Source organism: Anabrus simplex, chromosome 1 (genome assembly GCF_040414725.1).
Source record: "Anabrus simplex isolate iqAnaSimp1 chromosome 1, ASM4041472v1, whole genome shotgun sequence".
Lineage (NCBI taxonomy): Eukaryota > Metazoa > Arthropoda > Insecta > Orthoptera > Tettigoniidae > Anabrus > Anabrus simplex.
In genome coordinates, this window is record NC_090265.1 from 808,697,705 (window position 1) to 808,711,940 (window position 14,236).

General features: G+C 36.5%; 1 protein-coding gene across 4 annotated transcripts in view; it reads right to left on the reverse strand.

Moving 5' to 3' along the window:
* Positions 1 to 14,236, reverse strand: part of LOC136857041 (uncharacterized) — a 140,334-nt gene that overhangs the window by 74,627 nt on the left and 51,471 nt on the right. The window contains exon 2 of one of the 4 annotated variants that reach the window (XM_068225233.1): positions 2,813 to 2,934. The exons of the other annotated variants lie outside the window; for them this stretch is intronic. Within the exon in view, the coding sequence (XP_068081334.1) occupies positions 2,813 to 2,815 (3 nt within the window). The 5' untranslated portion in view covers positions 2,816 to 2,934. The remainder of the gene's footprint in view (positions 1 to 2,812; positions 2,935 to 14,236) is intronic. 4 annotated transcript variants of the gene reach the window in all.

A 14,236-nucleotide genomic window follows, 5' to 3' on the forward strand; every position in this document is an offset into this window, starting at 1 on the left:
CTTTCATAACACATTACAAAGTACAGTATAATATCCCTTAATCACAAAGAATTATGAGTGTCTCAGAGGGGGGGGGGGGGTGTTCACTCCTTGTAGGTCCATACGAGCAATACCGTTTCCTTAATGTTGAATGAGCTATAGCATAGCATATAGAAGAGGACTGTTTCAGTGTTCTGCCACAGAGTGGCACTAGCTATGGTACACAATCACAGTACTGTGCTCTGCAATGTAAGATGCTACAAAAGAGGAGTTATTTTTGTCAAAAATTTTTGTAAAAACACGCGGCCTTTCCTATGCAAACCCTCCGTAATTTCCTTACCATTGTAATGTACACACATAAACACATTCCAAGATTTTAAATTCAGCTCTAGACACATGAGTAAATAAATATACAGCGTACATAGTATAATCTCGGCAATGAACAGGGACGGGCCAAGAAGCACAAGCAGTTTTTACACAATGGGAAACCATTTTTTTCCAAAATGATGACCTAGAGTTTTAATGAGTTTAATGAATTCCTTTAAGTCTAAATTACCTTTTAACACACTGAGGTCTTGCTCAATTTTACACATTTTAATCCTCTGGACTGGCCATTTTTCACTAATTTTGGATTTTAAAATTAAATACTAGTAATGAAATTAGGTTATTTTTTTTATTTCACTATATATGAGTTCATACGTTCCACTTCATACATGTAATAACTGTAATACAATTGATATATCCCTTACAATGGAAACTGTGGATTGAATTGAGTACGTTTTTCATTCTAAGTTCAAAGTATAACCCTTAACTAACAAAATATGGCTGATATTGAGGTTATCTGGTTTTTTAGGTTGTTCAGAATTGTTGGTATAAGAGATAAATGTACATAATAATTAGTACATAAATATTATCTGTGATCTTTTAGGTCTGTTCATTTGGTATAAACACAGCTCTGACACAATTTGAAAGGAAGAATGTGATGTGTAGAGCTGTAGTTTGCTGTCATCTACTTTTTTTAGAACTACATGAGCCAAATATTATATTGCAGTGCCAATCAATGCGCACAGTATGTTTGTTTTGTAGTAACAACGACGAAAACCAGTGAATGTACACCATGCGGGCTTCGTTCTTCGCAATAAATAACACAGCCCGTACAGCATACGGCCTTCAACCTCAATGTGTTAAGACCAAAACAAGCAAAAGTGTTACAAAAAATTTTGAGATATTCACTTCACTGCAACTTCTGCTCCAATTCCACTGCACAGATAATATGATTGTGTATGCAATAAATTTCATTGCTAGGCCCATTTGACAGATATGACTTACTGGTCATGATTGTATGTATACACACTATTATTGTGGATTAATTCTCAATACTCACCCTCACCAGAAGCTAGTCACTAAATTTTACCGCCAGGCTGAGTGGCTCAGACGGTTGAGGCGCTGGCCTTCTGACCCCAACTTGGCAGGTTTGAACCTGGCTCAGTCTGGTGGTATTTGAAGGTGCTCAAATATATCAGCTTCGTGTACGTAGATTTACTGGCTCGTAAAATAACTCCTGTGTAACTAAATTCTGGCAACTTGCCATCTCCGAAAACCATTAAAGTAGTTAATGAGACGTAAAGCAATTAACTATTATTATTATTATTAAATTTTACTCTACTCCTCATCCTTATCGTCCATGACAGCCACCTCGGTCACATAAGTTCCGTCTCTTCACGTTAATCACAAATTTATCAGTCATATTAATGTGCTTGTCATGAAAATGAACAACACGCATAGAATTTAACAGTGAGATTTCTGTCTTTCCAGGGAATAGCACTTGCTCACTTCAAAAACCTGTCTCTCTCTTTCGATAGTACAAAGAAATCTTACCTCATTACCAGAGTTGGGAAGTAATTGCGTAAAAGTGAATGGATTACTTGTAACGACTTCATCTTAGTAATTTTTACTTCTAATCCGTTACTTATTAGAAAAAGTATTTACGTGTAATTCACTTTTGAAGAAAATTGTAATTGTTACATAATAGTAATTGTAACTTCTAGTAACTGATATACATCAGAAGCAAAAACAGGAAAAAAATAAATGAAGATAACATTTTTTGGTTCTAATAGAGCAGAACCAGTAATTTCACTGTACTTCCTAATACAGTATATCATATTTATGCTAGTGATGTCCTTCAAATTAAACACAGATATTCCTTCCAGTGCTTCTGTAGGGCATCTTTTCAGTAAATGCAAAGACGCATTCTCCGAAACAGGTTGAAGTTTGAGATGAGAATTTTTAAAACAAATTATTTTAAACACCACAAGTATTAACCAAAATACAAATGACAGGAAAAGGTCAATTCAGAAGTTCCACACTGTCGTTTTTAGTTTCATGTAGAGATGATAGCTGCTTAATCTCTATATGCTAAACAGCACTAATTAATAATATCTTTTCCTTGTTACAGCTTCATGCAGAAAAAAAAGTTGGTGATTTCCTTAAGACAAGCATTTTGTACAGTAACTGTAATTTTATTGATTACTTGTTGAAAAGTAATCTGTAATTCTCAGGTAACTATAATTCAGTCCAATGATTTTGTTTCTTGTACTCTTCCCATCCTGCTCATTACAACCCATTTAAAAACAACCAAGCATGCCTCTGTCACACCAATAAGAATATACTCAAAGAATATAGAAACTCATTAAAATGCCATGCTGACAATAAAAGAGTAAACTGCACAAAATCATTATGCTGCCAAAGTGGCATACCTAGCATTGTGAAACAGAGTGGTGTATCATCAAATGTAGTATTTTTGAAGAGGGTCATAGATGTAAGATTTATTCACCATTATTATTGAAAAATCTGGTTGAGTGATGAGCTGGTGTTTGTGATAGATTCAGCCGTTCAAAATGCGTAAACAATAAGCTGTGACTTTCGGACTGTCTTCATTTTATTCTGTGTGAAGGTCTGCAACATTAAAAATTAACATTAAAAATAAAATGAACTTTGGCGTTCAATATGAAGTACTGCACTAGTAACTACATCAGGTAGCGACCGCCACAGTTTCGCCCAGACGCCGTGCTGCTTTCCACAGACAATAGCAACTGTATGGGCACGCTGAGAAGTGATCACACTTTCTCTCCTATACACTATGATTCTACTAGTAATAATCGTACGACTGCAGTTACTGCGTTCAGGCATTTTTTAAAAATTTCAAGCCATTTAGGCTGCCTGCATGTAGATTTTGATATTCTGTTTTATTCTACTAGATGGCAGGGAAACATATCTCTATTGGGTGAGCAATAGCTGCCTTTTCATTAATTGTGTCCGCTTCCGTAGCGTAACGGTTAGCACTATTACCTGCCATCCTCATGGGCCCTGGTTCAATTCCCAGTAGTCAGAAATTTAAGAATGGCAGGAGTGCTGGTATGTGGTTGAAATTGTACATGCAACTCACCTCCACCAGGGATGTGCCTTAAAAAAGCTGCACCACCTTGGGGCAAGGACATGAGTTTACTAATTCATTTTGTCAGGTAAATATCAAATGTGTCACCACAGATCTTTTACATTACAACATCATACGACATGGAGTGTAGAATGAACTTTACTCCGCCCTTCAAAGATCAGATTCCTTCTGCGGGGTTAGCATCCGTGATCTTGGGATCGGGGGGGGGGGCACCACAAAAAGAGCTAGTAGGAATGCACTAGGGCACTCAAATTATATATCAATAGTTTGCACATTATTTCATACAACCTTATATGGAACAATGAACTGTCACTTTGCTATGGCAGGGCATATGTAACATAAACTTGGCAATTAAGAAACATCTAACATATGGTAAGTGAAATTTCACAGTTCATAATACAGTAAAACTTGCTCAAAGTGGAATCTCAAGAGACCAATTTATTTTTATTTTTATGAATTAGACAATATTCCACATTACACAAAACGGTTTTTGCCTTAAAACACCAATCATCACCACCGCTACACAAAACATAATACAGTAGTTTTAAATGTTATTTAGAGCTTACCTGTATCTGCCTACACAGTACTGTAGTAAACTGACTTATGGAGTATTTATTACATACAGTATGATACACAGTAGGCTATATCATTATGACACTGTCACAACACTCTCATCACCAAAGCAAAATTGTAATGAAAATGACAAAGACTTAGCGAGGAAACTGTTCAAATCAAGTGAAGCCACTTTTCTCTAAGTTGTTTAACATTGCACTAATGTAATAAATTTTACTGGGATAGAAAAGGGCTAGGACTGAGGAAAAAGGAGGCTATGGGAACCCAAGGAAATCATCTTCAGGGCAGCCAACAGTGGGGTTCTAACTCAACATCTCCCAAATGCAAGGTTATATGTATACAAGCCAACTCATTCTGTCCAAGTGTAATTTTTCACCTTTCTTGTTAGAAATATTTCTTTAAAAAATAATGAACAATAAATGAGAGGATTTCAAAATTCACAAATACTGTAGCCTACATAAAAATAATCATACGTCAACAAAGTATCAATATCACAACCTGCTGCTACTTCAATCCAAATAGGAGGAGGAGGAGGAGGAGGAGAAATAATTTTCAACGACACTTATGCTTGGTTGCAGAAAGGTCCATCAAATCAGTCCTTGATGGTAGATCAGCTGATTTGCCAATCAACTTTCATTTCAGAGTGCGTTGCAGCAAACCGAAACCCCGATCAGGTTTCTGCAATTTACTGATTGAAGATCTGAGAAGGAAATATACTGGCAACAGCGCAATTAGTGACCACTGCCGTGTTGATTCGTTAAGGATGGTGTGTAGCAGACACACCAAAGTGGCAGTGAATCAGGCAACAGCTGATCTCGATCGTGTTTGGAAAAGTGGATTTTGAGGCGACTGAATTAATTTTTAACATAAAATGAGTGATATCCCCACTAAAAAAGTGAGAGGGCCAATTTTTCATTAAACGATAGAGCCCTCTTACTTAATGTAGTTGAGGGATACATGCATATCATCGAAAATAAAAAAATGGATGCTGTGTAGACAAAACAGAAAGAGACAGCTTGGAAGGAAATTGCTTCAGACTTCAATGAAGCCAGTTACAAATGAATGGATGAAAACCATAACGGTATAAGTGACATTTTTTAAAAAATGAGTTAAATGCAGGATGTAACTCCAGGAGGATGTATCCTTTCACCAGCAAAGAGATACAAGTGATAGCGGTAATATTCTGCGCTCTTGTGATGGGTGGTATAACTACAAATAGCATGCTTAATATGCGTGTTAAGATGTTTAAATGCCTTTTTCTCCGAATGACCAAAATGCTACTTATACCGTTATGGTTTTCATCCATTCAAATGTTCCAGGATCTCACAGCAGCTGAAAATTGTGTACAAAAATTTTAAAAGAAGAGAAAAGAAACAGGCTGTAAATTATAAGGTAAGTTATGTTTTATTACGTTGTTGGTTAATTAATTCAAATTTTGAGTGTACAGAAGTTTAAATATGCCAGAGATAAGTACCAATATTTATTTCAAGGAATTTCGTTTGGGATAATTTGTTAAAAACTAAGTTGATGTCCAAAACTGGTAGAAGTTCAGGTTATGTTAGATTATTGACTACGGATAACAGAACATTACATAACTCCTTTTACCTTGTACCTTAGCTTGAATGTATTGTGCACTTTGCCTTCACTAAAATGTTCAATTAGATTTATATATTTAATGAAGAATAAACAACTTCAGATTAAAAAAAAAAATACATTGAGAGGAACTTGGAAAACATAATGAGCAATTGAAATATTACTTCATCAATTCTCTTATCATCTTTCCAGGCTGAACTCTACAAAACTGGTGGGGGGGATATTCAGAAAAAGCTTGGATACCGATGGGGAGAGACTGGTATTCAGGCTAAACTCCCATTTTGCACCGTTAACCAATCCCTGTGATAGCGATGGCCAGTATCAGGTGTTTGAAGGTAGTTCTGAGGATACGTCCACATCTTGAGGCAAGTATAAATAAACTTTGCATAATTTAGGTTGTAAAATATATGTACCTATCTACATTAGCCTACTTGTTAATGACTACAAAAGGACCAGGGGTAGATGATTAATAAGACCCTCTGGAGTGTAAAGGAAATTATAGCAAAAAGTTAATGGAAATCTTCCCAGCAGCAAAAAGAGAGAGATATTTTGTTTCTAACTACTGTATAATAAAAAGTCCTTTACAAGGCTGACATGAACAACAGCCACTCATACCCTTTGAGGGCTGTTTGTTGAACACCCCTGACATGTTAGATCAATGTTTTTGTCACTATCCAATACATACATAGACTAATAATAAAAAAGTCCTAAACGATATGGGCCAGTTGCTTACACAAAATCAGAGTTAAAAAAAAAAAGGAAGCTGTAGCCTTATTTGTTGAAAGACAGCCTATCCCCCATACACCCTCACCTGTTTCTTCCCCACACAACTTCTGGAGTTGTGCAACTGACAACAGTTCATTGTAAGTAAGCCGATGTGAGTGCTGCATGTGGAGCATCTCACTAGCAACAAGACAAGTTATGTTGCAGAGAGATGCCTGCGCTGCATGTGGAACATCTAGCAACTAGCCTACAGGAGTCTTATTTATTTATATCATATAGTTTGCAAAATCAAAAGTATGTAGACAAGTTCATATTCTAAATTTATTTTGCATAATTTTGCTGAATATAAATTTTTAAAACTTCAGGCATGTATTGCCTGACTGAATTGAATTCTTAAATATTAAGTATTTTTGTGGTTTATTTCCATAATGATATTCTACACATTTGGAGAGAATGGAGATCTATTTTTTCAGTAACTTATAGTATTTTCATGGAAAAGAACATAAAATATTTCTATTTTCAGAATACAGTATATACATAAAATATTTTCTAATAATGACGCTTAATAATAGTTTGTGTTTCTTTGTAACATAATAAACAAAGATCATCTGTAATACAAGAAACAACTTGGACAAAAATGCAAATGCATGGATGACTGGATGGAGTAAAAGTTATACTTTTCCAGATATTCATCAATCAAGTAATAAGCTGTAAGGAATCTCGCTTGACTTTTCCAGAATTGCTGATATTTTGAGCTTTTAGTACCACGGGGCATGACTTTGTACCAAACTAGTGCTGACAGCATAGATACAGTCAAACATGCAACAAAGAACCAATGCACACATGTGATGCGTTACTATTCTTTTGAGCATATACACAGGTTTCAATGTGCTATGTGATGACCGTGCACATAGATACTATACATACAGTACAATGGGTTGATGTACTGTGGATCAGGTTGTCGAGCAGCTGTTGGGAGATGGCCTCTCATTCTTGCACCAGTGCCTGTCATAGCTCCAGAAGATTTGTGGGAGAGGAAGACCTGCACCCACACATCGACAGAGAACATTTCAGGCATGCTTGATGAGGTTTAGAATATGGGAATAGGTAGGCCAGGCCATTCATCTGGTGTCTTCTGTTTCACAGTCCTCCTCCATGATCACACCCCAGTGTAGTCGTGCATTGTCATTCAATCGGTAGGAACGTGGGACCCACTGCACCCCTAAAAAGGCAGATGTAATTTTGCAGATTGACATCCTGGTACACCAGATGTGTTGCAGTTCCCTCCATAATGCTGCTTCATACCACAACACTACCACCTCCATACTGGTCCATTTCGAGGATATTAGCTGGTAGATCTCGTTCATATTTCATGCCAGATGATTGCATGACAAGAATCACGCTTGAGAGTATACTTGGAGTAGTCAGTGAAGCATGCCTAGGTCCACTCTATACCAGGCATTACAGGCTCCTCTGTGGGCACTGGCCAGTGGAATGCAAATTGTAGGCCTCCATGCCTGTTGAGTCATCTGTACACTGTATGTCTAGGAACAGCTGTTTCAGTGGCAGCAGCAAGGCCCCCCTGCAGTACTCAGGCACTTATGGTTGAGATATTGTACATGCACTTTTTAGTGATAGATGGACACCCTAGTGCTGAATCGGTCAACTTTGGTTCGAGATTCGTATTGGCAACCTTTGAAACACAAACTAAGAATCGCGTATGATCGCTGTGCGACATCTGGTGTATACTTTATGTACTCGTACTGTTGTTGTTTACACAGCAAAGCCAAACTACAGAATTCATGCTAGAAACACGTTTCGTATCGAGAATGTTATATAGTATTATATATTGTGTGTGTGACACAGTTGTTGGCGTAAGATAATAAAGGTTTTAAAAAATTCATATCGATCGATCATATTATCGATTCAATTCAGATTTAATTTCCATTCAGCCTACTCTTTAAAAATATGGTGCTGTCATGTGCAGATCCCTGCCAACAGGCTACAACATTCCAGGTGTACAGACTGCCTGTACATTTATAGAAAAGAAACCTTCTCTATTACGGTACAGTTCTACATCATTTCCACCTGGTGATATGATGGTGACCTGGTGACAGTCTATACAGCCAATCACTCTTGGAAACCCTGACATGGCAGAAAATTCTCTTTGTATTCCTAGACGTTCTCTGTCAGTAGTGGGGGGGATCAAAGATTCGGCGAGCATAGCAATCTCGTGTGTCACTTGCCTAACCACTCTGCAGATGGTTGATTTGTGAATCCCTACCAAGTCACCCAAAACCATCTGAAAATACCCGGTAATGTAAAACCGAAGTGTTATTAGAAGCTGGTTCATGGGAGAGAGAGGGTGGTTTCTATTTGTTTGATTACAAATGCTTTCATTTAAAGTTAAAAATTTCATGTTTGTTCCGTATTGAATAGAGAAATATATAATATTAAATAGAAGGAAGGATCCACCTTTCAATACTCCGTTGTTAAGTTGAACCAAATAGAAGTTACAACCTGTTCATTTGGGACCGGTTTCAACACATTTGAAACGTCATCATCAGCCAATTAGCTAAGCTAACAGGTTGTAATTTCTATTTGGTTCAACTTAACAACAGAGTATTGAAAGGTGGATCCTTCCTTCTATTTAAAATTATATACAAATGCTTTCCTCAAGAATTGACAATAAAAAAACACACGAGTCCTTACTTAACATAAATCTTTTAACAAACTCACTTTCATTACACATAAAAACAGTTCATGTCTATCACGAAAAAATCTCCTTAATATATTGTTTGAAGATTTCTTCGTCAGAAAAATCCATATTTATAAATTACCTGTACTAGATATAATTGTAACAACTGACCGGCGAACAGGCCATGGCAGGAGTACATCAATTACGAAAATTACAAAAGATAAACAAGCATGCTGCAGATAGGTTGAAGTTCTGTCATGTTGGAATCTCAAAAAAGATCAACATTTTATAGTTTAATCCACAGAGCTTTTCACGTCCCTTTATCAAATGCTAATCGTAAAAAAGAACTTGAATTTATCCGCTTAATAGCGAGTAAAAATGGTTTTAGCAGGCATTTCATTGACAGGATAATCAATAAAGTTACTAACAAATCCAGTTCAACTTTACTTAGAGAAACAAAAAGAAAAACAGACAAATACGCCACTTTCACTTATACAAATAGTAAGATTTATGATATCACCAACACCCTCAAGAAACATAAGATCAACATTGCTTTTAAAACAGTCAACAATAATACTAATCTTTTTTACAACCAACATAAAATTAACAACACTATGAATAAATATAATAGGTCAGGCTTTTATAAGTTAAAGTGTAACCAATGTTCCGCGAGCTACATTGGGCAAACCGGAAGAGGCTTTTCAGTTAGATATAAGGAACATATCAACACCGCTAAACATAGAAGGTACTCCGCCATGAGCACTCACATGACAGAGTCCAATCATTCCTTCACTTCCATAGAACAGGACTTAAAAATTCTTTATTTTTCTTTATTTTCATAATAAAAGCACTTTACTCAATGTTTTAGAAAACATCTATATTAATATAGATCATAAATGCAATCCCTTTCACAATTTGAATGAAATTTCCGAAACTGCGAACGTAATTATTGAGGCATTGCTCAATAGTTCTTACTTTGACAAACCCACTAACAAGCTTCCATGTGACGGCTTCCCGCCTACTGATCCTAACCTTCCCCTAATTTCCCCTCTTGCCGGCTCCCTTCACACACGACCTCCATAGTTCGCTCTCAGTCAACCACAGGCTTCCACACTGAACTAGTCGCTGTCAGACAGGCGAGAACGTAAGTAATCAGATGTGCCGCACTTCTTATTTTTCATTTTTTCATTACTTTACATCTCAAGACACAAAAACTTGCCTATTTTAACACTAACAACAGCTATCTTTCTTGTTCTAGGGCCCTCTACTGCACATTCCACATTACGTTATCACGTTCAAATTTTCCACCTAACTTCTCAACAAGAAATATCAACACTACACCAATAAGATAATAAGACGGCTTTAACATCTGCTCGCTGGATTTCTTATACATCGTTATTATCCTATTGGAACATTGTGCAATTCATTATCAAGCCTTCACGACATAATATTATATATTAACACATCACACAAAAAGGAAGAATTTTAACACAAAGTTTTTACTGAATCAACCCATGTGGACAATTTTAATTTTAATGTCAACAGTATTCTTAAGTGCTGTGCTCAAAACAGTTCTGAATTCTTCACCATTTTAAATGACATATTCGGTTATCCGAATTATTTTAATCTGTTACTTTGTCCTTGTCCTTGTAGCTTTTTCTCAAAAGTTTTTATGGCTGATGATGTCTACAAGGTAGACGAAACATGTCCCGATATAATTAAAAATCATGTAAATATTTAGTTAATAAAGAATCTTGGTATTGTAAAGGTGGAACATTTGACCTAACCTTCAACGTATACTCACGACAATACGGGCTTTATAATGAAGTTTATTTTATGTAATTGAATTTATTTATCATTGAAACGTTTAATCAGATGTATTTAATGAAAGAATAGCATCCTTGAATTTAACAACTGCAAGCACTGATTGGAGAATCAGTGCTTGATCAGCATGAATTTGCTGCTCAAATCTAATGGGAAACTGATCGTCGATCAAACACTGATTGCAGTTTCTGCAACTCACATAGGATGATTGCCAATCAAACTCCTGTCAATCTCTGATTGGCTTTTCTGCAACTGGGCCTTAACTAAATTAATTAATTAATTAACCTCACATTAAAAGTGTAAAAGTGTTTCCTTGACGACTGCTTTCTATTGTAGAAATAATTTATATATTTTCTCTTGAGTTATTTGTTTGTTTTAATGTTGTCAATCTTATGTTAATTTTAAGGACACTTCCTCTAAAGCATTACTTTGTCAATTTATATATTTTTCATCTAAACTGTGTTACGTGGCTGAAGATGTTGATAATATACGAAACATGTACCACTTTTGACCATTTGGCTAAATTTGACAAGAAGAAGAGATAGAATGATAGGACACATCTTAAGACACCCAGGACTTGTTCAGTTGGTTTTTGAAGGAAGTGTAGGTGGTAAGAACGGTAGGGGTAGACCAAGGTATGAATATGACAAGCAGATTAGAGCAGATGTAGGATGCAATAGTTACGTAGAAATGAAAAGGTTAGCACAGGATAGGGTGGCATGGAGATCTGCATCAAACCAGTCTGTGGACTGATGACTTAAACAACACATGCTCTCAAGTGGGAAGAGATCTGACTATTTCAAACTCTATTACAAGTCGTCCATTTCATGACCGTATCGATAAGTATAATCAAGAAGTTAATATAAAGAACCACCTAATCGATACTTTATTTTTTGCCTCAGGCAAAATTGAATATATATTAACACTTACAGAAAATGTTTCGACCACTTAGTGGTCATCTTCAGCTGTATAAAGAAAAAACTAAGATGAAAAAACAGCTGAAGATGACCACTAAGTGGTCGAAACATGTTCTGTAAGTGTTAATATATATTCAATTTTGCCTGAGGCAAAAAATAAAGTATCGATTAGGTGGTTCTTTATATTAACTTCTTGTTTATTTCAAACTCCACAAAAAGAAACCTTGACTTGGGCTGATTCATACATAGAAGAAATTCAGAGATCTTCAGCTTTAAATAACTTTACAACAACAACTTTAAAACTTCACAAGCTATAATAAAATGAAGTTAGGCCTGCAGGGGTCTATATATACCACACATATGGGCAGCATTAGAAGTAAAGGTTTATACGATGCACGGAGGTCAGCATCAAGGGGTTAAATCATTATTTCCATTAATATTAAATTACTTGACAATTTTTAAAAACAGCGATGTACCTTTAAGAATGGAAAATCTCACTCAAAAGTTTTAATACCATACGTACAATATGTTCATCTCTTCAATCATGCTGCATGTTTCTGTTTTCTTCTGAGTAAGCTGTCTGTGCCTCCTAGAAAATTTCTCACCCCCTTCAATTTGGGAACCACTGCTCCAAAATAACCAAACATATACAAAGTTTAATCACAAACTGTTACACATTCCAGGATTTAGATTTCAGGCCTCGGGGATGATGATCCCTGTGTGCAACTAGTATTGTAGCCTCGTTCGATTGTATAACCCCTACACTGATACGACTGGGCAAGGGGTACAAAGAAGCAAAAATGCAACAAAAATCTAATCTTTTATCAAGTATCAATATTATGGATTCTGAGGAGCACACAGAACCTGGTAATAATGTTATTGGCCTTACGTCCCACTGACAACTTTTACGATTTTCGGAGATGCTGTGGTGCTGGAATTTAGTCCCACAGGAGTTCTTTTACGTGCCAGTAAATCCACCAACACGAGGCTGACACATTTGAGCATAAATACCACTGGACTAAGCCAGGATCGAACCTGACAAGTTGTGGTCAGAAGGTCAGCGCCTCAACCATCTGAGCCACTCAGCCCGGCAGAACCTGGGAAAAGGAAGCTGGTTTTAGGAGGAGGAGATTGGAAGAGGTCTCATTGTATTAAGCGAGTGTTTATTATGCACAATTCATTTTGCCATAGAAGGAATTCAGAGTTGTACACTCTTGAGTTGAACATACCAGCTTCAGAAACTTTCTGGAATTTGTTAATAACACACAAACAAATCAAGTTAACTTTTCTTTCAAAATAGTTCCCTTCTGCTGTGACACACTTCAGCCAACATGTGTAAAGTGTTTGGAAGCATTACTGAAAAACCATTTTAAGACACCATTCTCGTTAATCTCACAGAGTTTGCAGCAACATCCATAGCACTCATGAATTGTAACCCTTCAGATTGCTTTTTAGTTACAGGAAGAGAAAGAAATCAGACCAGGAGAGTATGGAGGATAATCGTAAGTCACTATGTTGTGCCTGGCTAGGTAATTGTTTTTTTTTTTTTTTTTTTTTTTTTTAAAAGACTGGCATATGAACCAGAGCGTTGTTGTTCAAAGGAAACCAGCTGTTTCCAACCATTTTTCTGGTTGTTTCCTACTCGCTGCGTCGCTGAGGTGATGAAGGTTGTCTGTACATTTCTTACTTTATAGAAAAGCCTTCAGGTATTAATTGTAACACAAGACCTCGATATCAAAATAAATTTCCAGCAAAATTTTGCCTTTGGTAACAACCTTAGGGCCTTTTCATTTCCATGGAGATGCTTTGGATTTCTATCCATACGCTTGATGTTCAGACACGTCATTCAAAAAGCACCAAGTATCATCTCTCGTGATTATGTCAAAAAATAAAACAACTTGGTTAGTCATATTGATTAGGTCCCCAGCAAGAGCAATTCACATTTCTTCAGTTCAAGAATTAAGATTTTGGGATCAAGTTTCAAGAAATGTAATGCACATTTAAATTTTGTGAAGACCTGTACACTTCGAACTATCTCCAATAGTTTTTCGTCCACACACACGCGCGGTAATCACAGTTGATGGCCGATCACTGTGCATGTCATCTTCGATAGTAGCTCTGCCTTCACAAAAACCTAAACCATGGCATAAACTTCCATTTTTTTCTCTTTTCATTGCTGCTTCACCATCTCATTCTCCACTTCTTCGGTGCTACACACTGTTATTGCAGCATTGACAGCTACCACGGGCCAGTGCTAAACACTGCTATTGTGGCTTTCAGTGTACAATGTACAATATTACTGTACTATTTCTACATGGGCTGTATCATTTCTGACAACTCCCACCACCTTCCAAGAGTTTGGAGAAATACTTCAAACTTTTTCACCATCTTTTGTTTAGTGAAAGAAAGGAATACAACTTCATGAGATATCATATCCCACCTAGTGAAAGCACAGCTGATCCGGTCAAGCAGCAC